Raw genomic sequence first — 24,225 nt, forward strand, 5'->3', positions numbered from 1 at the left:
TTGTCAATCAGATTTTATCACTTAGTCATACATTTTATCACATAAGCTGAACTGAGGGGGTTGAGTATAAGATAAATAAGGATTTTTAAAGTGTTAATTATGCAGAGCAATATTTTTTCCCTCAGGGAGCTTTACTGTTTGCTTATTTTAGCCGTACATACTTTTTTCTGGAGTTGTCCTCTATCATCACATACAGAAGGTTGAATAATTCAGAGAAAATTGTGAACTTGTGACCCCTACAGTGAGGGATCCAGTGGCTCTGATATGCTGTGAGGACTCTTTCCTGGCATGGACCGAGGCCCAGTTGTCCCGTGGTGTTCTCAAATTTTTGATGACAGAGTGCCAAGTTAGGGAGCCAGCATACGACCGAGTGCCGCAGAGAAAACATCCAAACCTCAAACACTTGCAGGTGTTTATTCCATATTCAGAGGATAGACTTGTGGTGGTTTATAGCTTCATGTGTTGCCATATTTCTTTGCACTGGCTGTATTTTGGGTGTTATGGGGTCTCTGGAGGACAGAGCAGAGCTGTGAGCGAATGAATGTCGCGTATTGTTATCTTGTCATGCTGCTGCGCTCCATGAAATTGCAGGGGAAGCCTATGATGAAGCACTTTTTTGATCTAAAAGATTATGCCTCAATCTACAGTGCACCAGGGGTCATTGGATTGTTTGAGTATGAAAATGATGTGAATCATGCTGCTGGCTTTACTCAACCAAGGGAAACAGTTACTGGCTCCGTCTCACTGGAGTAAAAATAGGATGGCAACTTCCTTATGACTAGGAAAAATTATTGGGTGGTGACTACATTGAATTGCTTAAAGTCCAAGGAGTTATTCCAACCAACTGGTTACCGTTCAGCTGGTTGTATTCTGGTTATAATCATGTATAAAAGCAAGGCTGTCACCATCCTGCAGCACCTACGTCACTATTGGAGGACAAATTTCTAAATTTCTGTCTCAGCTCAAGGAAGTTAGGATGGACTCTGGATCTAAGTAGAATTTGTGTGCTTTCAGACGGAAACAGATTTGATCTGTTTATCACAGTTAAATGCTGCGTCATTGCAGACTACATATAGTTGTAAACTTGACTCCATTCAGCCACAAACAGATATCAGACTGACTCTATCTCATCCCTGTTTTATCACCGTCTTGATGCTCCAAGGTTGTTTTGAAGACGTTAACTGACTTTGAGTGGTTGCAGACCTGGCGTCCACCTTCGAAGCTGCAGTATCAGAGGCAGCGAGGGTGACACAGGGCACACAGTCGCAGCTCCGGTTTGGATAAAGGGGAGAGAGGCTAGTTGGCTGATGATATCAGTAGATGTTCCACCTGAGAAGGCACCACTAATGCTGAATGATATACACAGGTTGTACACATGCTGCATTCCAGATGAGCTTTTTTGTTTTCATGGAAGTCCTTAATTATGTCAGCCAAGTCTGCATGTATTACATCATGACCACTCTGAAAGTCCAGCTGCCCACGCTCGCTGTATGTCACCGAGGGAGACATGCTCCTGGCAGTAAACTCAAAAAGAGCCTAATGATATGTTGTGTTTTGTACTATTTTCAATTAAATAGAGGCTTTGAGCCGTTTCAAACCACTGAATTCTCTCTTCTTTTTCTTTTTTTGTTTTAGATTTAAAGAGCATCCAAACCTTTTTTGTGTTTTTGACATGCAGTTTCTAAAGCATAGCTCACCACTCAGCTGTGAGGACGATGAAGCAAAGATAGAAACTGTCGCTGTGTCGTCACAGGTGAGGCTGCCCTGAAGTCACTCTTCCTGAGGCTTAAATGGCTGCTGAGCAAGCACTTCCCCATCACAGCCGGGAGCTTTATGGTGGGAACTGATAAACGCACACGTCCAGTTCACGCTATATAATAAATATAATAAACCTGTTACACAAAAACTCTCTCTGCGATACTTCAACCTGTTTTCCGCCTTTGTTTGGCCCGTTTTTCAGGCTCTGTGGTTGCTTGTGCTCCCTCTGGCACAATCTTGCATTTGAGAAACCCTAGCACTGCACACTACTCGGCCTGTGTGCACGACCTGTGTTTGTGCAAGCACTCACATCTTCCTCACAGCGCTTTCTGAGTTCCTCCTTTAACAAACTGACTTGTAAAGGAGGCTTGTTCACAGACCTGAGGGCAGGTCACGTCCCACACCAACATATGCAGGCATGGGCAGGCCTCTGTGTTTGCCAAATCATTTTCAGGGTCTGGTTATTTGCCATGTGTTAAATATACAACTTGGTCTGCATTTAAGAAGAGCTCTTTGTATCGCCTGGCTCAGGATTATTGTTTCAAACTGCTTAAAATTGCTTACGAGGTGAAACGGCAACAGGAGGCTCTGCGCCAAATCTGGGGTAAGATCGGCTTGAATGACGCAAGACCTGCTAGCTGACATCACAACTTCTTTATATCTTTAAACCGGGTTACCCCTCTGTTTTGGCCCATATGCTCACAATGAATCTTGAGCATCTGGATCCAGAGGCAGTCGTGTGCCAGTTGGTGTTAAGAACTTTTTATCCTTTTCACACACTGGATGTTTACTGGGCCATGTTGGCTCAGCTTGTGAGCCAACATGGCCCGTGTGTGTGTATTCACTGACTCGCCAGGCTTGTCCCATTGACACACTTGAGCATCTACAGAGCAGCTCAGTCCTGCCGTCCTGTGGGTTAAATCAACACTGGAAAAAACAGAGCTCACACACTGCAGAACTCCCAGTTTTTACTTATTTATTTGTAACACGTCTTCAATAGGTAAAAATTGGCTGAGCACACTTTTTTTTCCATCTCAACAGCTGCCCCACACTGTGGTGTGGATTTTTTTCCCCCTATTTAAATCAAAGCTGAGCAACGCCCCACTGTGGTTTTGCACGTGGCACAGAATAGCGCATTGGGCAGAGCTCAGTACTAACTCGGGCTGATTCCTGCTGGAGTCGCTAGTCCTAAAAGTCTATGCACTGATCTCACTGTACAGTGGAACACGTGCAAACGTACGATGCCAGCATGGCTCGTGCAGCAGCACAGTGGACGAGCCTTTGGTGGCTTTTTGTTGAAGCGTTTCGTTGTAGTTTGTAAATTAAACTGTGCAGTTCCCTCAAAAAGCCACTTACCTCCACTTTGCTTTACATAAAGAGGTAAAAATAGGCTTAATTAAAAAAACAAAACAAAGCGTCAACCAAAATACAAACAGTTTTCAAATTTGCATTGTTAATACTGACGTGTTACAGTGGTGATTTAAGACATATTTTGAGCAAAATGTGTTTAGAGGTGGAGGTTTAAAGCTGGAGAATCAATTCAGTATGGTATCTCCATATTTTGTGTGCAGATTATGATTTTTTTAAATTAATGATTATTATTATTATGAAGTTTGATTAAATGTGAAATTCTGTCCATGCAGGCAACAACAAATGTGTGATTTTTGATGATTTATCACAGCTAATTGGGGACTCATCAGAAAAGGATGGAATTGACCCAGTTCAATGGTGGACTGTTGACAGACTGTTGACAGACTTGTAGCAGACTGTTGGTAGACTATTAGTAGACTTGTGGCAGACTGTTTGCAGTCTGTTGGCAGTCTGTTTGCAGTCTGTTTGCAGTCTGTTGGCAGTCTGTTTGCAGTCTGTTTGCAGTCTGTTGGCAGACTGTTGGCAGTCTGTTGGCAGACTGTTGGCAGTCTGTTTGCAGTCTGTTGGCAGACTGTTGGCAGTCTGTTTGCAGACTGTTGGCAGTCTGTTGGCAGTCTGTTGGCAGTCTGTTGGCAGTCTGTTTGCAGACTGTTGGCAGTCTGTTTGCAGACTGTTGGCAGTCTGTTGGCAGTCTGTTTGCAGACTGTTGGCAGTCTGTTTGCAGTCCGTTGGCAGACTTGTGGCAGACTGATTCTGTCTTAGCAACATCTCAGCAGGTTTGGCACCAAAAAATAACTGAAGTGAGATAACTACACCATAATAGATCAAACAAATACTGATAAAGTTGAACTTGAAGGACATAATATATATTGTGGGGTGTCTGGTGATTCACACCTCTAGATGTGTTTCTGATTGTGCAGCTCTGAAAATATATTATCTATGATAACACTCAACCCTTCATGTAAGAATTCCTCGTTAAAACCTGCCATAGATTTTTGTGATGCTTGTGAGATGACCAAGTGTTAAAATGAGCAGAAGTCTGATTTTGAAAGGATGTGACTTCTTGAATTATGTGCCACTGAAGAATGTCTGAGCCTTTGGCCTTGGTGTTATTTATTTATAGGTGTGTTTGGCTGTGTAATAGTCTGCCCTTCTGGCTGTAGCTTATATGCATAACCCGAGTAATAGCAGCTTGGCCTAAGGATCCACAGCCTAGCATTATCCCTGCACACAACAATAGCTCTGGGAGTGCTAGGTCTATTTTAAGCCTGCTCCTACTCACAATTTGATGTTTCAATACACACAAATCAAAGCCTTCAAACAGATGCTGCCCACACACTAGAGACCCTTTGAAACTTCACGTCTATCACGGCTGCTCACATTTCTCAGCGTACGTCCTCTGGTGGTTTTCGGAAAGGGAGTTTCTGTGCTTTGTTCATCTAATATTCACTTCAGTTGTACGCTAATAGTGAAGAGAGACTTGACTGCTCGCTCTTGGTGTCCTCTCTCCCGTTGCCTTTGTTGGCACGTTCTTTTTCTATCTTTTATCTCCATCTCTGGCGTTTGATTCTCCACTTCACTGTGATGTGACTCTGACAGATAACATGTGCTCCTCCGGCAGCGTTTCCAGGTGCATGCCTCGTGCTTCTTCCCTCATTTATGTGCCTATGTCAAGAGACAGATAATGCGGGATGAGATTATTGCTGTGTCTTTACGACAGCGTGCCTCAGACTGCTGCATTAAGATCTCCCAGCTGTGTGTGAGGTGATGGTGGCTTTATGCGCACATGTGAAGCATAATTGAGTTGTTCCAAAGTGGTAGTTGTAGTAAGAGGTATCCCAGGCTGCCTGGGACAGGCTGATAAGCTGCTCTCTAGACCAGAACTCCTACTCAGGCCACAGGTGACCCTACACACAGCTACACACACTCATCCTGAGCTTGCATGTGTGTGTCTAAGTGTCTGGATTCTTGCCCGCAAGGTATTATTCCCTCTTGCCTGTAGGCCCTTAGAGAAATTCATGTGTAAGCTCTGCTCAGGCTCCAGAGATTAATGTCTTTTCTCCTGCAGAGCTGAGAAAGGGATTCATATATGAGTTCTCTCATCTTGCACTGAATATTCACACACCTCAGAGTCTCAAAGGAGCAGCGAAAGATAATTAATTTCAGGATGCTTCTTTTTTTTGCTATGCATGGTTTGTTCCTGAGAATTGTTGCAGTCTCCTCGACACTCCTCTGCTGCCTCACCGAGTGACAACCTGCCATGTAACAAGTGACAGTGAATGAAGCAGTCTGTGATAAAGGGAACAGCAGCAGCTTAGTTTGTTGATAATACTGGCCAGTAATTCTGGGCTCCATAGTACCTGCACACGCAGGTACTCGAGCGCGCTGTGCACCTGGCGCTTTGTGTCATGTCCAGTGAGATGGAAGCTGGTGGGCCACAGCCTAAAGACGGGAGTAACCACGGGCCTCCTGTCAACTTCAAACGCTCTGAAGGAGCAGCGAGGGCCAGGCAGCGCTCTTTTGAAGCTCTGCACTCGTCCTCCTCTCTGGACCCTTTCTGTCCACCTATTGTCGACCTTTTCCTTCCACTTTGTCCCCCTTCATCTCAACCCACCCTCCCTCTCTTTGTCTTTTTCTCTCTCTTTTCAGTGTCTTCAAAAAGCCTCTTCTTCACTCTGCCTCTTATTATTTATGTACCGGCGGCACAGATTTAATCAGCTGTGTGTATGTGTGTGTGTGTGTGCGCGCATTTTTGTAAGTGGCAGCAGTCAGATGGGCCTGTCAGAGACAGCATATGGCATGTGTGAGTGACACAAAAGCTATCTACATACAGCGTGTGCAACTCACTGACGGTAGCGCTTGCAGCTTTGTGTTAGCTGTTCTGCAGGGTGGAAGGGTTTTCTTATTTTCTAAAGAGTAACGATGAGTTCGGTTTAGTTTGTTCATGCCCTCACGTTGTTCTCAAACAAAGCTCTGAGTTGCGTTGAAGTAATTACAGAAACTTAGCGGCCGAGTCAGACTGGTGTACAGGTTACAGTTTAGCTGAAAATGTTACTGTAATGCATAAAATCAGTCTGTTAGTGTCTTTGTCTGCAAACTCCTCCGGGACCATCTGCACTCAAACTTGAACTACAGGTGCTTTACTACTTATCTGATGGTTCTCATCTATATTAGGCATTAAAAATGCATCGAGTTGAGTAGCAACCACCTAGCAACAGATGAAAATGATTAGTTTTTAGCATTTATGAACCTTCAACACCTCATAAAAGAAATGTGTTTCAGGGGAGTGACATCAAACTCATATCCACAAAAGTTTCATTATGCATGGCTAGCAACCGCCTAGCAACGGGCTAAAATGACACTTTTTAGCATATATACAATGTCTGTCTATCTATAAATAAAATATTCATTTCAAATTTTAAGTATATCAGTTTACCAACAGCATGAACAGGCCAAACAGTATAATAGCATAGAGCCGTATTAGTATCGCCGATTTTCCAGGTAGATCAGATCACCAATCTGATATTTGGATCTGATATCCGGACTGGAAAAGCTTGATGCTGATGCGGTGAACGCGGCTCCCTGTTGCTCTGCGTTTGCTGTGTCACAGTCAGTAGCAGAGCAGCGTTTGCTCATGTAGAGAGACTTTATCGTTCATTTTATGCATCGCAGTCCTGTTTACACTTTTGTTGTTGATCCTGATGATGTTAACACTCCATATAAGAATAATCGTAGGAACACCTCGCTCATTTAACACAGCTATTGGATTTTCACTCTGTGTCAACAGATCAGTGCATCCTTATATCATGGTGCCCGATACAAACAAACAAATTTTTTTGTTTTGTTTGTTTTTAATGGATGGTAACACAAATTAGTGTAATCTAGGGAAGGGATTATCTCTTCAGCAATGTTGGCTTCATGTAGCAGAGAAGCATCACTACTGAGCAGATAGTGGTGCAATATTCACATTAAACTGTTATGTAGTTCCCATAAAATCCCATCGCTTCTCCTTTTCTGTGTAACTTCATAAATACAGTTAGTCAGACATTTACATTCATGAACTTTGGACAGTTGGAAAAATCAGGGAGGGGACATCTGAAGTTGCCTTTTTCTCATACGTTTCAGATAACTCATGATGTACATGCACTGTCACTACTGGAAACGCTTGGTGTAATTTTAGGTGAGGTTTCTCCTCGGCTAGAGCGTGCAGGAAGCAGGACACGGGACATTAGCACAAAGATCACACACACTGGGGCGGGGGTGGGCTAAACACCTCGGTCATACAGTTCAGGGGTGCAGAGCATGTGTGAAATTGCTAATGAGCTATTTATATATAGTAATATGTACCTATTCTTTTTATGTTGCATTTTTTGGGCAGGATATTAGAAGAAGAGGTACTTTCAGCAGCTTTGGCAGATTTTGATGCCAGATGTTTGGACTCGTGACCCCCTGAGGTTGGTTTGTGTCTCCTCCCCTGTCCTTGAACTTGGTATTTTTCGTTTGCAGCCACCGATACTGGGCATTATATTAATATTATCTTCTCACTAATAAAAATCAGCATTGCTATCTGGCTCAAAATCTATGCGGGCTGTGCTGTAATTAGTTTTTATTTTAACTCTGCAATTAACGACTGTGATAAGTGCAGAGTCATTAACTCTGTATTAATGAATCCAAAGACTAAATAACACCTGAACTGTGTCACTGATCAGCTCACCTGCAGCTCCTGTGATGCTGGTATAGTTCAGCTAATTATTTTTGGTTGTTTAGACCAACAGCTTCCCTCTTTTAGCTCACCCATTAATTTAGTTTTCACAGACACACTGTATTTTACACTGGCAGTTTCACGGCCCACTGCAGACAGACGGCAAACATCTATCGGAGGAACATGGTTTGGCATTTAGCAAAAGAGGGAACTGGACATTTAACAGCTGGAGACCAACAAAACTTTCAGGGTGGTGAATATTCACCAAGCGGCCAAAGGTACGGATGCTGATGTTGCTGTTTGCGCAGGCAACCAAGCGGTTTCCAACAAACATCACTTAGTAGTGTTTTCAGATCAAAAGTTCAAATATTCAGGTGTGAATAGCTCCGTATGTTTTCACATTTAAATACATTTGTGTTCAGTTTCATCAAACACATTTATTTATTTATGCATTTCTTTTTGTTTTTTTGGTGTTTTGTATAACAAGAATAAAAAGCATAAAGCATATATCAGATGGGTTATGCTCTTTATTTACCCTGCACTGCACCCCTGCTGCTGCTCCATGTATTTAATGGCAGTGGCTATATTTAGCTCTGAAAGAAACTCTTATGAGGAAGTAATAACCTGCAGCATGCGCTATAAATGTGCATTTCTCTTTCTACTGAGCCTCTTAACACCAGGTGTGAGTTCACACTTCTGTGAAGTGTGCTTTGGTTTCCTGATTCAGAGACATGGAAAGGATGGGAAAATGAAGATAAGTCATCTCTGAGGGTCGTGCTGCATGAAAAAAAAAGACATAAACGACATTTTGCACCGATCGGGAGTCGTAATAAAAGCTCAAACCGTCGATCACGTTTGACAGAGCGTTGTAAAAACAACAGCGCTGTTCGTTTTATTGTGTCTGTCGTGAATACGAAGTCTTGTTTTCTCTCTCTGTGCAGGTGAGAGTGCGATGAGGAGAAGTTTCAGAGTGTGAGGCCATGGGCTGCACCTCGGCCAAGCAGGTGTCGGCCGTGCCCAGCGATGAGGAGGGACGCGGCAAGGCCTACAGCAATGGCGACGTCTTCACCGGTTAGTTTGCGAACGGATGTCAATAAAATCTTCACTGCTCCATTTCACTCAGTTGATTGCTCAGCGTGGACCCATTACCCCACCTGCTCACACAATATACATCCTCATTGTTACAGCTCACGGTACTTCGGCAGAGTGTAAAGTTCTCCAATTCAGACAATAACTGTCAACATCGCCGCTTTTATTGGAGATGTCTGTGTTGACAGTTCGTGTAAGAGAGGAAGTAACCAGTTAGTGAAATGACGGCGTTGAGTTGTGTCCTTGGAGGGGACCTGGTATGTTCGTTTCATCTCCATATTGCTATTCTTGCGTTTTTGTTAGAGTAGAACAACAGAGAAACGTCTTCTCACTGACATCAAATGCTAAACATGTTAAAAGTGAAGGTTTCTGAAACTGTAAACAGTAAACTGCTGTCACAAAGCAGACAAAGGGTGTTTGATGGGCATCATGAGTCCATACTGCTTTGGTAACCAGCCAGAAAGGTTGGAAAACAGCTGGATTAGCTCAAAAGAACAACAGTTTTAACAATGTTCACTTTTTACAAATGTGTCTCCCAAACACGACCTAATTTTGTAGATTTGATTAATAAAAAATGCAGAGAGATTAATTAGTAATGAATATACTACAGTCCTTAGTTGCTCCCTTTGCTTTAGCAGCGTGTAGCCGGCTGTTGTGTAATGAGGGGCAGGAATAAAAGCTGGAGCCGGAGAGAGATGATGGGTGGTGGAGGGATTAACAGCGATTAAGAATTAGGAGCAACACTCTGGTATAGCTGCAGGCGGGTGAATGGATGTGGCAGATGATGATCCACAGGAGGTCCCCTCTCTCTGTCTATCTGTCATCCCCCTCTCCCTCTGATCTTTCTAACTCCTCTCCAGCCTCTCACCTCCTCCCCGTAACCCCTCTCTAACTCTGCTCCTGCCCTGTTTCGTGCTCCTCTCTGTTCTCTTTGCCCTTTCGTCTCCCGCTTTGTCTTCTGAGCAGTGCCAGAACGCGGCAAGGAGACATGAAGGAGAGCAATGAGATGAACATTTTTTTCCTTGAGAGAGGAAGAGAGTGACGTATTTTGGCGCTGCAGGCCTTTTTTTTTTTTTTTTCTTCAATCTATTCTCAACTTCTGTGTCTTCCCGTCCCCCCTTTCAAGGCCTCGCTCTTCTCTTCCTTTTTCTCTCTGTCACACTATTTTGGGTCTCTGCACCCCCTTCTCTTCCCTCCTCCTTCTCTTCCTGCCTTCATCTCCCAGTGTTTCTCCCAGCTCTTTTCCTCTCTTCTCTGGCACAACATTAGGTCAGAACCTTGTGTCCTTTCACATCCCCTCCTCCTTCCTCCCTCTTAGTCCCATCCTATCCCCTAGTCTCACTCTCAGTTGGTTAAAGGGGAATCCGGAATGGCAGTGCATGGGATGGACTACTATTTGTGTGTGTGTGTGTGTGTGTATTCATATCTTTGTGGGGACCAAAAATTGGACGATTACTATACTTGTGGGGGCCAACAGCCCTTATGGGGACCACACATTTTAAGGCATTATTGAGGCTCAAAATGTGGTTTTAGCATCAGGGTTACAATTGGGTTATAGTTAGATTTAGGGTAAAGGTTAGGGTTAGGCATTCATTTTTGATGGTTAGGTTAAGGGTAAGGGGCTAGGGAAAGCATTATGTCAATTAGATGTCCCCACAAGATATGAATACCCGACGTGTGTGTGTGTGTGTGTGCCTGTGAAGGTAGAGATGGAAGTGACCTGGATTGTGCGGATTAGAGTTATCCCAGGCCTCAAACCCCCAAACGCATCTCCCTTCTTAATGCCCCCCTTCCTTATCTTCGCGTGCACATCTTTCTGCTGTCGCTGTCGTCGTCACACACTGTGCAGTCATTCTTTCCCACTCGACTCGCCGCCCTTTACAACCGCTGCCAAACTGGCTCGCAGCATCCGGTTTACTTCTCATGACTTAGGCGGAAAACACTGGCCGGTTCTGGTCAGCCTACGCACACAAGTGTAACCCCAGCGGGTTGCGCGTCGGTGTGTTTGCATTCACGTATGCGCTGATGTTTTCATATCGGTGTGCTCGGTTAGACAGTAAGCCCTATTCATGCTCACGCAGATCTGCCTCCAACAGATTGTCTGGCAATCAGTCTGTCCTTGTGTGCTCTGTGGCCGCTAACCCTAACCCCCCACCCCCCAAATGCCCTGCCCTCCCCTCCCCAACCCTCTCTCAGTCGCTCTCGCACAATAACCGGAAAAGGCTCAGCTCCATTACACAAACGCTGAGGGGACGACGAGGGAAAATAGCAACACTCTCCACAACATCGTGCTGCTGATGTCTGTAATAATTACAGTCAGAGGAGATTAGAGTGGAGATAGCAAGTATGTCTGATTGTATATGTGGCAGCTCAACATTTATAGAAAACAAGGCGGTGTGCAGTTTCAGTGTTTATCTAAGCTTTTGTGCTGAAAGGTTCGACTGTCTCACTGACTGAACACATTACTGTCCTTCTGTGCCACAAGCAGACAACACTACAATCACTACCTGGGAGTAAAACGGGATTGCTCAGAAATTATTGTTCAAAGAAACTCTTGGCTTTCTTTATCGGACTGCTGAATGAGAATCAGACCTTGGAAATATTATCGCAGATGAAAAAAAACCCAGACCAGTTGGTTACTTGAATTAACCGATTGTGCAGTTGGTTCCCTGTTCAACCTCGAGGAACACAAATGACAGCCCAAAGTCACAAATGACATAGTTTCTGTGTACGTTGCGTGCCGAGTGAAAACGACCCCTCTCTGGGGCAGCGCACAGACCTGAAGGTCACCGGTTCAATCCCTGGGATGGAAAGATAGACTTGGAACCAGAGGTGAGAGCAGCATCAGAAATGAATCCATCAGAGGGACAGCTCAGAGTCAGAGAGGCAGAGATGGTTTGCACATGTGCAGCAGAGGCAGAGAGGATGATGAAGAAGATTTATGGATGTAGTGAAGGAGGACATGCAGAGGGTCGGTGTGACAGAGGTGGATGCTGGGATGGGGCAGACGGTCTACTGTGATGACCACTTATGGAAAAGAAGGAGAAGAAGAAGGTTTTCAGTATTATGAAGGCAGTTCACTTCTTGCTGGTATACATCGCAATGTTAACTTCTGCTGCAGACACAACCTGCTGCAGAGCAGGCTGCAACCTGGAAGATGCCTCAGACCTCAATGTGCAGAGAGTAAGAGGAAGTTTTTAAAGTGTTGTCTTTCCCTGACGCACATCAGTAGAAAAATAGGGAGGATAAAATTAGTAGAAATCTATCAGCTCTAATATCTGAAAACAAGGCACCTATGTTTGTACTTGTTGACCTTTATATCACATTTGCATGTGCGCTAGGCTGACATTTGAATTGTGCTTTTATACTTGTTCTGTACCTGCTCTCACACTGTTGAACACCCTCGGGGCTGCAGCTGAGAGATTTTAAAAACCGGCACTGTCTTCCGCACATCTGAACACGAATTTCATCTGTCAGATTCTCCCGAGTCTCAGTGAACTCAGTGATGTAATACTAATCGGTTCAATTACACTCCTTCCTTTAAACTTTACAAATGCACCAGCTCTTTGTAGTGATGATCATCCATACAGAGCTTTTAAACACTGCTCATCTGTCAGTTTTTTCAACTGGTCTGCTGACAGTAGGCCTGTCTGTGGTTCTGGTGAATCATACAGCACCGCCCCCGTCATGTGAACGTGATCATTGAGAAACCAGAGGTTAACTTGGCTTGATAATGACCTTTGTGTGACCCCTGACAGCAGATGTTGGGTTAAATGGACCTTGATTTTAAAGGTATGTTGCGTTTTTAATAGAGGGCTCATCAGCAGCTCAGTGGTTAAGTGGGACTGGGTGCAGAGGGGAGGCAAAAAAACCTGATTCATTCAGTGATCTTCAGAAGCCACAAGCTCCACAGCTGATTACAGAAGTTGAACTAAAGAGGAAGCTAACTCAGAGTCATGCACAGACAGCTCAAATGCAGTCCAGCCCTGTGCTGACCTGTTGTTCCTTTCCTCATTTTCTGCTGTTAAAATGGTGGATGGTCATACCGACCTTGGTACCAACCACCTGCGGCTGAAATCTTCTGTGAAGGGCAGCCAATCAGAAAGCAGGTTGGTTTAAAGTATGTCCTGAGGTCCAGTATAAGATAAATAAAGATTGTTTTAAACAGAAAATCACAGGAAGCTACTCTGGAGTCCAACAACAAAATTTATGGAGCTGGAAATGAGCATTTAAGTGTCTGTGTATGCATATCTGTTCCCATGCACTTCATCATCACGATCATCACTTTATTTCCAAAGCACTTAAAAACAACATAAGTGCTGTAGAAAAAATGAGAGAACAAGTGTAAAACAATGAATCAGCTACATTCATAAATGCCAGATTTGAAATAGTACTACGCTAAAATCCGAGTTATGTGCTCTCGTTTGCTTTTCTGGCACAACTTCACCTACATCCCAGGTGCATGGAGAAGACAAAGATCTGATGACGTGAAGCTTTATTAGGTTACCAGACCAACGCGTTTCGGCTTCATCATGACCCCGATGAAGGCCACAAGCCGAAACAGGGTCATGAAAATCGTGCAGCGGCGTTTTTGTAACAGGTGTAGACGTGAGAGGGAGGCCTGGCTAATTCCAGTCCACAGAGAGTAACAGTAATCCAGACGAGAGGCGATAAATGCATGGATCAATGGTTAAGTTTTAGGCTGGGGTCCATTTTCACACCTAAATTAGTGATGCTGGATTTTTCATGTATGGCCAAGGAGGAAAAGTCAAAGGTAGGGATACAGCTGGAGCTACTGGATTTAAAAAGCATGACCCCAGTCTTTTTTTCCTTTAAAATTAAGGAAATTCGGTGCCATCCATCCCCTGATGTCACTGGGATAATCAAGGAGAGGCTCTAATGCACACAAGAAGTGTTTAAGCTCTTTATGCATACAGGAGGTCTCATCCGTATGTAAAAGTTCTCTGAAAGTCGTGTTTATGCAGTAAAGTTTACTTATTGAATCCATCAGCTCAGCTCGCAGATGAGCAGAGAGCCTGCGCTAATCTTCTCTGCTTGTAACTTTCTCGTTACGATAGATCAGACGAGAGCCTTCATCAAACAAAAGCATGATCTGTCTCAGTGTTGGATATTTCTGAGAAGCGGTCCCAACACTGCAAATTCCACTTAACGTTTTATTTCTTTTTACGTGAAGTTTGACTGTTTTCACACAGATGAGACTTTCCTCAGGTTCCTTTCATCTTGGAAGAGTTTTAGTGACAGTGAGAGACAAGCTGTAACTGACTTTCATTTGTGAGCAGCTGTGTCAGTCTCTGGGAACACATACCGGCACCCGGCGTGTCTCCTGCATCTCTTACTTACTTTACTGATTAATCATGAGTCAATAACTTTTATTAGTTGTGTTATCAGTTTGCTATTTCGGTGATAATGTGGGGGAGTATTACTCAGAGATGAGATATCAGAGTATCTTTTTGGCATTTTAATAAACATGTAAGGGCTCTGAGTCAGTCGTGACCTCTCAGTCTAATCTAATACAGCCATCTAATCAACCAATCACATGGCAGGAACTCAGGGCACTGAGGCATGTAGACATTTTCAAGATGACCTGAAGTTCAGACTAATTGCCAGGGTGGGGAAGGAAGGTGATTTTAAGTGACTGTAAATGTAGTTGTTGGTGTGAGTGTTTCAGATACTGTTGCTCTGCTGGGATTTTCCGACGTGGCCGTCTCCGCCGTCACAGAGATGATATGATTCGACTGGTTTGGCTGCTTTGAGCTGGAAGGAAGGCAACAATAACTCAAATAACCACTCATTACAAACTAGGTGTGCAGAAGAACATCTCTGAATCTGTAGCATGTTGAAGCTTGAAGCACATGGGCTGCAACGGCTCCTGTGAGCTACATACAGGAAAGTGAAGCTGCAGTCTGCACCAGCTCACCCAGCTAACATTCACACATTCACACTTCAGTGGAGAGCAACTTGGGGTTAATATCTTGCATGCAGACTGGAGTCAAACCACCAACTTTCCGATTAGTAGGCAACCTGCTCTACCACCTGAGCTAAAGCCACCCCAGGCTTTCTGACATGCTTTGAGTAGAAAAGCTCTATGTAAGAGCCATTCCACACCGTACCCATCTTCCAATGGCTCAAATAGTCTCAAACTGGTTTGTTCGTGATGATGAGTTCCCTGTAATCTGATCCAATAGAGCAACTTTAGGATGCGGTAAACATCATGGATGCAGCAGCTGTGAGGAATGTTTCCAGCAGTGTGCTGAATCTGTGCCATAAAGTATTAAGATGGTTCTGAAGCGTTAGCAAGGTGTTGCCTAATGTGTTCCCACAGCCAGTGCTTTAGTTCAGTTGTAGTTAACTGTATAACCTTCCTCCAATAGTTCAGTGACTCCAACTGAAATGTTAAACGGGCCTTGCAGTAATAAACTGTTTGAGATCGTTCTCTTCCTGTTTTTCATCATTTTATCCCTGCCGGCAAGATTTCTGTTCAAAATATCATAAACAATTTTTTTCTCTCTTCTCCTTTCAAAGCTGATTGTCATTTCATTGACATTCATTGTCATTTCGAGCGATGGTTGGTGTCTGTGCGCCTGTTAGAGATGAGGGTTTGCGTTCAGGTGTGAGTGTCACGGCCAGACCGATGATGGCTTGTAGCCAGGCTGGCTGAGAGGGAGGACACACAGCAGGAAGGACAGAGTGACATAGCCACAGGACAGGCCAGCGAGAGCTATGAGAGCAGACACACACACACGCACACACACACACACACGCCTAAATAAGGCGATTTAAATGACTCATACCCAAACAGACACTGCAGTCGCATGAAATGACAAACGTGCTGATTCAAAGACGTTTCCATTTCTATCTGCAATGAAACATGCTTGTGCACACACACATGTGAACACACACACGCACACACACTCTGACTGCTGGTACCTTAAGGTCAGCGCGGAGCGCCGCTCTGTAATCAGAGATGTGAACGACGTCCACATCACAAAATCACGGCTTCTCAAAATAGTTCTTCCCTTTCATCTTTCCCTTCTCCGACGGGTTCCCTCCCTCTCACCCAAAGCGAGCCCAGCATCGATGTGACGAAACACCCATGTCATCTCTTGTGACACAGCGTGCCACGCGCACACACGCACGCACACTTCACATACAACTCACGCAGCGTGACCACTTTCTTTGCTCCTATCTAAATCGAAGCAAAGTCTGTGATGTGATGACTCTTGATTGGTGCAAGCTGGGTCACTTTGATCTGTCTGCCGTTTATCGTCGCGTTCAGCTACTATCCTGTGACAGAAGCAGAACATTCAAACACTTTAACCTCTCAGGCTGCAGCTCACCCAAATTATAATGCCACATGCTCCTCAATGCTTGCTTTAAAATTCCAGTTTAGGCTGATTTAGTGTAAATCCAGCAGCTGCTGCTAATTTTACCCCCTCTGTTCGTTTGTCTCTGCCCTAAAAAACAGATTATATAGCTTGAAATTGATGCTGTTGCCCCTCTGCCATCAGGAGAGCAGAGGAAATGGCTCTTAATACTGTTTCCTACAGTAGCACCGTATGCACTTGTGTTTACAGAGCACATCTGAGCTCGGTGAGCCTGTGCTGTGTTACAGCGCTGTATGTGTGTGTTTGTCGGCATGTTCAGACAGGAGCTGCTTTGCTCCGACTCGTTTACATTCCTGAGACAAACAGCAGAAAAGGAACTGGCATTTGTTTCTCTCGTCTCTTTCTCTTAATCTCTGCCAGCGTTCTCGCTTTCTCTCGCTAATTATTTCGAATAAGCGTCGTTCAGCTGCACGCCGATACTCGGCTCTAAAGACACACGTGCGCGATGTAAAAACACAGGAGATCGTGGCTTAAGAACACATCTGGTGAGGAGTTCGGCGAACCCTTCAGTCGGGTACGCGGGGCCACAGACGGACGTCACGCCGACAGACACACTGCAGAGAGAGCATGGGGGCAAAATACAAAGTGTGTAAGAGATAAAGCCACTGGTACTTATCGCCTTCTCAGCTGCTTTTATCAGTTACGAGGTAGTCAGCAGAGCTTGTGTTGTTGCTCAAGGTTAGGCGGGGCTCAGAGTTACGCAAATGTGCCGTACATATCATTTCACGTTATGGTCACTCTTATGAAGAGCTTGTCTAAAGGTACTAAAACCATTTCAATGCGTCCCACATCACTGATCATTAATAATCATCAATAAACATGATAAACACATGGCTGGCAGTAGGCCTCGTCATACTGGAACTGTACAGTGTGTTCACTTTGGTCTTTAAAGGCTCATTAATGTCATTTAAAATACAACAAGAAGCAGCCAGAGAGCACAAACATCCGCCCAGGCAGCTCGCTCTCTGGGCACTGTGTACTTTTAAGGGAACAGTAGAGTATCTTCCATATATTCATGTGCATATAGTACACATGTAGCATTCACTCCATCGGTTACACATTTAGTAATAAACCAGTGGAATATTGTATTTCTTGAAACGGTTCTAATCTGTTACTGTTATGTGTCTAAAAAAAGTCATAATAAAGTAACACGATCCCTGTGTGACATTCCCTGTAAGCATATATGTTGTCAATGCAAATGTAGTGTTAAATAACTCAGCTTCTGACCTTCAGATCAGTCTGTTCACCTTAAAGGAGGGTCAGAGGTCAAATCTGACATTTTAAATCTTACTTTTTATATTTTGACAATATGCACACGTTCTAAGGCTTTTTGTCAGTTTTCATGACAAAATCATGAAGTTGACCTTGAAGACCTCGATGGACGTGAGCCAGGTTGTTAACATGACCCCGCTCTACGCCCCCCACAAAGTTTGATCACACTGCATTCAAAACTCTTCAAGGGATCGTGTTCATGGACACAGTGAAAACCAGAAACAGAACCACCCGAGTGGAAGTCATAAAGGACTGTGATATTTGTTTATGGACTTAATGATAAGATCCATAATGAGTATCGGCTGTCGTTCGTTAGTTTGCACAGTTTGCACAGTTTGCACTTGTGTGGGTTGACTGTGTGCATCGCGATATCTCGGCTGTTCTTGGGCTAATCATCGGGGCTCGGACGGTATCAGGAAAATAACTTTGGATGATTTATTGCCCTGAGTCTGAGCTGTGGGCTTGATTGAGGCCGGACGGTCTGGGCGCGGTGGTTGAACCGTGCAGATGGTTGCGCCGTTTGGTGACGGCCAACACTCTTGCTGCCTCTGAGTTTGTCTTAACTGTCTTAACCGTCTAAGCTGTCCGTGAAGCCCAGAAGCTGCTTAACTGATCTTTAATCCCCTGCAGCTTACTCCTCCTTATCGCCTTTTTCTTTCCCCCCCTTTTCGTCTCCTCTCATATTTCACATACCCACTACTCACTTATTCTCCCTCGGTGTCTGCCCGTCGTTGCTTTCTCTCTCATCATATGAATTGCTGTAGCTAAAATGGAAACTTGTGTCCTCCTGCTTATCCCTCAGCTGTCATCTCCACTTTTCAGTACACCCCATCAGGTCATAGTTATCAGATTACCTTGAACCAATTATAACAACAATCAATGGAATAGTCTCTGGCCATGTTGCTGTTGCAGCGAGGTTACAGTAAGGCTGACGAGCCGTTCTTAAACTATTTCTGAAAGGAATTTGGTCCCTGTTTCTTCTGATAAATGCAAGTTATTGTTCTTTCCTCCCTCCTTTAATCATCCCTCATTCTCTCTCTTTCCAGACGAATACAAGAAGGGAGTGGAGGAGGTGAAGTACATGAGAGGGGATGAAAACCGAGTGAATGCACGCAACCAGGAGAACCTGGTGAGACACACAAACACGCACACACCATCCGCTGACAGCCTGTCATCCGCTCACAGACTCGCAGACCTTTTCCTGACAGTCCATCAGATGAGGCGAACAGGCTGCTGTTTGTGTCCAAAGGCGGCTCCGTCAGCCTGACCAGCCTGCGCGTACACACCTATTGTCTTAGTGCAAAAACCACACACAAAACTTGCCTCGCATGCAGGTAGAGACAACATGAGGCGTGTGTGGAATGTGTGGGCTGATCGCTCGGTTGGTTTCACTCCCTCCTGCAAAACTCTTAGGTCTTCAGTGGTGCAAAGACGTACTATATCGTGACTGGGAAAGTCATTCTGCTTCAGAAATTTGCAGAACAGCTTCCCTGTTACATAATAATGTTTGGATGCATTAATCCTCAAAAGGTGAAACTTGCAAAAACAGGTTTTCATCCTCTCCAGATCACTGACTGAAAAGAATGAGCGTCATGTAGATTAGGTCTGCCTTCATATTCAGGTTCACGTTATTTTATTTTACCTGTAGGTAGATTTGGTCTGCAGTCATGAGTCATACCTTCTCACATGCACATTTTCAATACAGACACAAAAGATAAGCACTGTATTCAATACAGTTTTATTTATATAGCGCCAAATGAGTTGTTGTAAGACACAAGCTGTGTTTTTACATAGCCAGGTAAGCCTCCGGTCGGTCCGCCGTTTGTGGTCTGACCAGCATCCGTGTCATTATTGTAGCTGCTTGCTCTCACAAAGAAATCCTCACTCAGAGACTCACAGGTGGAAAATGCATGTTGCGGAAACACAGCAGGAAACGCATGCATGGTGATCAACCTTCATCAGAGCCGATAATCAGTTTTATTAGGCATACATACATTATGCCTCTTTCCCGTGTCCCATGACTGTCACGCAGTGCCGTCTGGGTGAGAATTGTAATTTGATAATCCAGGTTTGATGTGACATTTGCTTCCAGTGATGTAGCTATTTGTTTTAAACGTATCTATCAGCTGATAATGGAAACTAATGGTGTGCATGTGTGTGCGTTTTCAGGAGAAGAGTAATGTCCAGCACAAGGGCAAACAGCAGAAAGAGGTTCCTGCACCAAACATCAAATCCAAGTAAGTCATGAGTAGCGGATTTAATCTCGTAAACATGCAGTGGGAATAAATAATGACATCTATTCTTTGTGGGCAACTTCGGTAATTTGAATGACAAATGTTGCCAAAGGTACGGTTTGCTCACATTACGTAATATAGTTATTTTTTTTGTTTTGTGACAGAGGAAGCCACAGTTTCTCTTTCTGTTTCCACGCTGATTTCGGCTGTTTTCAACGTTCAAAATGAACTTTTGAGCCAGAGGTTCTTAAACTGTGGTGGGGGCCCCCTCTCAGAGCCATGCAGCCAGTAGAAAGGGGACCTGGAAAAATGTGACATAATCTTGCGTGTGAAAAATAAGCCGAGGTTATCTGGCTGAATGTTATTTCACTTGAATTCAAGCCGGAGCCTTTTTATTCTAACGAGTTCTAATGAAAACAAACAGAAATGATTATTGAAGCGCGTCTGAATCTGGCTGAACTGATGCGTTCATAAGCGGCTGCTTCCATTAAGTTGTCACCTCAGTATGTTAATGTTATGACGTGAAGCGAGCGATATTTTGTGTCTGGCTTTTGTAATCCTGCCTCGTGGCCGGCCCCCGCTGCGTGCATGTTGATGAGCCTCTGCGTGCGTACATCACGGCTGCTGCCGGCTGCAGTCTTTAGTCTTTTGCTGCATTAATTCTTTATTAAATGATCTTTTAAAATCCTCCGAACAGAACTGTTTCTCACACTGTGGTGAGGGATGTGGGAGCGTGTCTGTGTGTGCGTGTGTGTGCTGTATGTGTGTGTGTGTGTGTGTGTGTGGGGGGGGGGGGGGGGGTGTAATGGAAAATTCTCATGATGTATTTGTTGCCTCCCCCCTCCTCCTGCTCCTGATCTCCATCCTCCAACTTCCTCTCCCCCCCCTTTCTAACTTTTCCATTTGTGTCTGTGTCTCTCAGCATTCACACGTCAGAAAGCCAGCAGGAATTTTTCAGGATGCTGGATGAGAAGATTGAGAAGGTGAGGAGGCTGGAAGGAGTGAAGGAGGGGCAGGGCATTTAAAGTAACAGCTGGATCCTAAACCATTAAACATCCCCCTCACTGAGGGGGAGGAACAGGTGATCGCCACGGTGATGAGCGCTCGCTGCTCTTAGTCTGCCTCTTGAATTACGCTGCAAGCTCATAAACAGTCAGAAGCACCCAAAGTGAAATGAGTAATGCTCGATTCAACTTCGCTATGACGGATTTAAATTTTCACCTCGGCCTTGAAACGTGGGTGAGGAAAAGTAGCTACAGCGTGAGGATAGTAAAATGTTGGTGTATTCAATATATTTCAAACATCTGGAGTTGATTCCAGGAGTTGCGAGTAAAAGTTGCACCCTGGGACCTGTTTTGGTTGCAGCTGAAATCGGAGAGTACGTCCGTGTAGGTTTTTGGTCATCGCGGTTTTTTTCAAAGGCGTTCCTTCTCATCCATCAGACCCGAAGGAGCCTCTTGGATGAGAGGTGGAACATTTTTTTAAAAAAACGTAAAGAAGTGCAGTCATCTTCTTTTTTAAACTCTTATGAAACTTGGCGAGAAGTTTGAATGTTCCCTGTAGATTATGAGTGACCAAATCACGGGGAGGTGCAACTGCCAGCAACAGCTCTGCAACCGGTCTCTAGGCCTGTGTGACGGGGACCTAAAATCAGACTGATGTACTGTGTTTACACTGGATGTTGCCTCCGAACAGTCATAGCTATTATGGTCTGTGACTGCAGTGTGTAGTTAAAGCCGTGTTCCAGCCATGGCACAGATTTAATGCGATTCTATAAATCAGCTCTGACATCAACAGAGAGCTACACAAATGAGAATGACGGCAAATGCTGGAGGAAAAAACACGTCTCCAGATGAATGATAGTGATACTTGCTGCAGAGTGTGATGGATAGGGTTACATGATGGATTTTTACTAGGCCGCTGTTTTCTTGTAGAAATGCAGTCGGGTCATAATATGTTAATGTGGCCCAAAAATAAGCCAGTTAATGGAGCTTTAATTACTGTCTGGTGTTTTAATCAAAACATCATGAGTGCAATCTGCAAAGCTGAAAAATAAACATATCTGTCACATTGAAGTAAAAGTCTTTTAATTTGAAAAGCATCAATACTATAAAGTAATACAGAGTGGAAATATTACAGTACTGCACTCGGCGTCCTTCTGAGGCGTCCTGTGATTTCAGAGCTTTTTTGAGGAGAGTTGGAGAAGCTCTGCAGAGGAAAGGAGAGCAGCTAGTTTAGCCCACCTTTGAGCACTTTATCGGGTGCCTGCAGACTGATGGTGGTCTGTGTAAATGAGGGTGGTGTAACAGGTGTCGGCTCTTCTCATAGTCATGCTTTTGTTTGCAGGGGAGAGACTACTGTTCGGAGGAGGAGGAGGAAGATGGGACATAGCACAGAGGCCCCAAGGAGTCACCCCCACAGGGAGCCTCACCGTGTGTGTGTGTGTGTGTGCGTGTGCCTGAGAGAGCACTAAATCAGTGTTTAACCAATGGGGTGTTGACAGGACACTTTATGTTGGTATGATTTTGTGAGTTGTTGAACATGTGGCAAAGATAATACTTTAAATACAAGTGAAAGAGTGGGGGATGCTTGAGACAGAGAGAGAGAATGGCATAAAGAAAACTTTCTTCAGAGACTATACAGCCCTCCTTACTTAGCGCCTCACCCCTTCAGGCCCCGGGTGGACAGATGGAGGTGGCGAGGGATGAAGTGACAGGCAGATGAAAGGAGGGAGGGATGGAGGATGATGCGGTGACGGATGTGAAAACATCGCGTGAACTCGGTGAAGGACTCGCCTCTGTTGGGTCGGGCACGGCCGTTTCCTCGAGCTGGGTAAAGGCGGCTTCGCAGGCCTCCATCTGTCCTCCTGTCTGTCTGTCTATATTTAACCCCTGCAATTGGACAAAAGAACTTCCCAAATACGGAGGCCCAGGAAGGAGGAATATCTTGGTGGGTGTGTCAAGATGCACGAGTGGAGAAGAAAAAGCGCAGGGAAGGAGTTATCGAACACTACCAGGATCCACACTGAACTCTTTGGCCTGCCTGGCTACAGTCTGGCCGGCCTGGGCCGCAGCAGCCTGAGAGAACGGGTGAAGGAGGAAGAGGGAAGGCGGAGAAAGGGGGGAATATTTTGGGGATATTTTAATAAGAGAGAATATGGAGCGAGCTGGTGATTTGAAACTCAACTCCTCCTGCCTTGAAGTCAAGGACCCTGTTTTTGTTTTTAATTTTTTTTTTATTCTGTTCCAGCCAATCATTCACTCAAGCCCTTCCCTTCCATGATGTTCTTTTCTTCAGTTTGTTTTACTCTTGGCTTCCATCGTAGTGTATCCTCATCAAAGCCATTATCGCCTTCACCGCCACAGCAATCAGAGTGAAGCTGCATAATTCACCGCATCTGTGTCTCAACCCAATCCGTCCTCCGCCTTTTACCAGAACCTGGCAGAGCCGTGCTAACGAGCACGTGCAGTCTATTCTTGTATATATGGTAGCACACACTCATTCCAGCACACTTTCGGCGTATCGATATGAGTCACTCAAACACATTAATGTGTCCTCCTCATTTCACCAGCAGACTGTCATGTGCATCAGTCAGAGGTGTTCCATGTAGCTCCATATTTCTGCTTTGGCTCAGTGTTCACACACACACACACACACACACACTGGCACTGAAGCAGCAAACTGGGCTGAGCTTGAGGGGAGGATGCATGGTTGCCGTGGAGACACAGACCTAATCACTTTTTTTTCTCTTTCTTTGATTTGTTTTGTTTTGTTGCTGTTGTCATCTTTACTGGATACTTACTGTTGTATTATTTTAAATACTTTTTTTCTATTAAAAATAGAAAGCGCAGAAGCTCTGATCCTGTGTGTACCATGTTAATGTGTGTGTGCGCGTCCCCGCTACTGGGAGCAGAGTAATGGAGCGCCATGATGCCGGCAGTGCACTGAGGAGGGAGAAGTCAGTCTATTTTTCTGTGGTCATGCTGCCTGAAGCCATGCAGTCAGAGCGCATTCATTCATAACTGCAGCGCTGTGCTCTGCCACCTGCTGGCACAGACTCAGTACTGCAGTCTGCTCTGCAGGCGTTCTAATAAATACATATAAACATATTTTGGCCATGATCAACAACTTCGTGGGCACTCACATTTTTTTTCTAGGTCAAAATAAATCAGTTAGGTGTCAGCAATTCTCCAATAAGTATTCAAATCACGGCTCATGAAATTATTTATGTATATAAATGTGAGCCCTCCGGGTGCATGAGCTAATTCAGCCCAACTGTCAAGCGGAGGTCAGCGTGACATCTCTCAAACACAAAGATTATTCAAAGAGCTTCAGGAGGCAACGAAATCCTGCTTAAAACAACATGATCTACAAGCTTAATTGTAAAACATGC

At 44.6% G+C, this 24,225-nt stretch overlaps 1 protein-coding gene across 4 annotated transcripts in view; it reads left to right on the plus strand.

Annotated features, from left to right (window-relative positions):
* zgc:92140 (uncharacterized protein LOC447854 homolog) overlaps positions 1 to 23,692 on the plus strand; it is a 28,743-nt gene extending 5,051 nt beyond the window's left edge. For 3 of the 4 annotated variants that reach the window (XM_063467413.1, XM_063467412.1, XM_063467411.1), the window contains exons 2-6: positions 8,773 to 8,902; positions 18,645 to 18,727; positions 19,768 to 19,835; positions 20,755 to 20,815; positions 22,179 to 23,692. In XM_063467413.1, coding sequence (XP_063323483.1) covers positions 8,812 to 8,902; positions 18,645 to 18,727; positions 19,768 to 19,835; positions 20,755 to 20,815; positions 22,179 to 22,223 — 348 coding nt within the window. In that variant the 5' untranslated portion in view covers positions 8,773 to 8,811 and the 3' untranslated portion in view covers positions 22,224 to 23,692. Of the gene's footprint in view, positions 1 to 7,523; positions 7,584 to 8,772; positions 8,903 to 18,644; positions 18,728 to 19,767; positions 19,836 to 20,754; positions 20,816 to 22,178 lie in introns of those variants that run through there. The other variant, XM_063467414.1, reaches the window with a different exon arrangement.
* The last annotated feature ends 533 nt before the right edge of the window (positions 23,693 to 24,225 follow it).

The sequence above is a fragment of the Pelmatolapia mariae genome, linkage group LG23, assembly GCF_036321145.2.
Source record: "Pelmatolapia mariae isolate MD_Pm_ZW linkage group LG23, Pm_UMD_F_2, whole genome shotgun sequence".
NCBI lineage: Eukaryota > Metazoa > Chordata > Actinopteri > Cichliformes > Cichlidae > Pelmatolapia > Pelmatolapia mariae.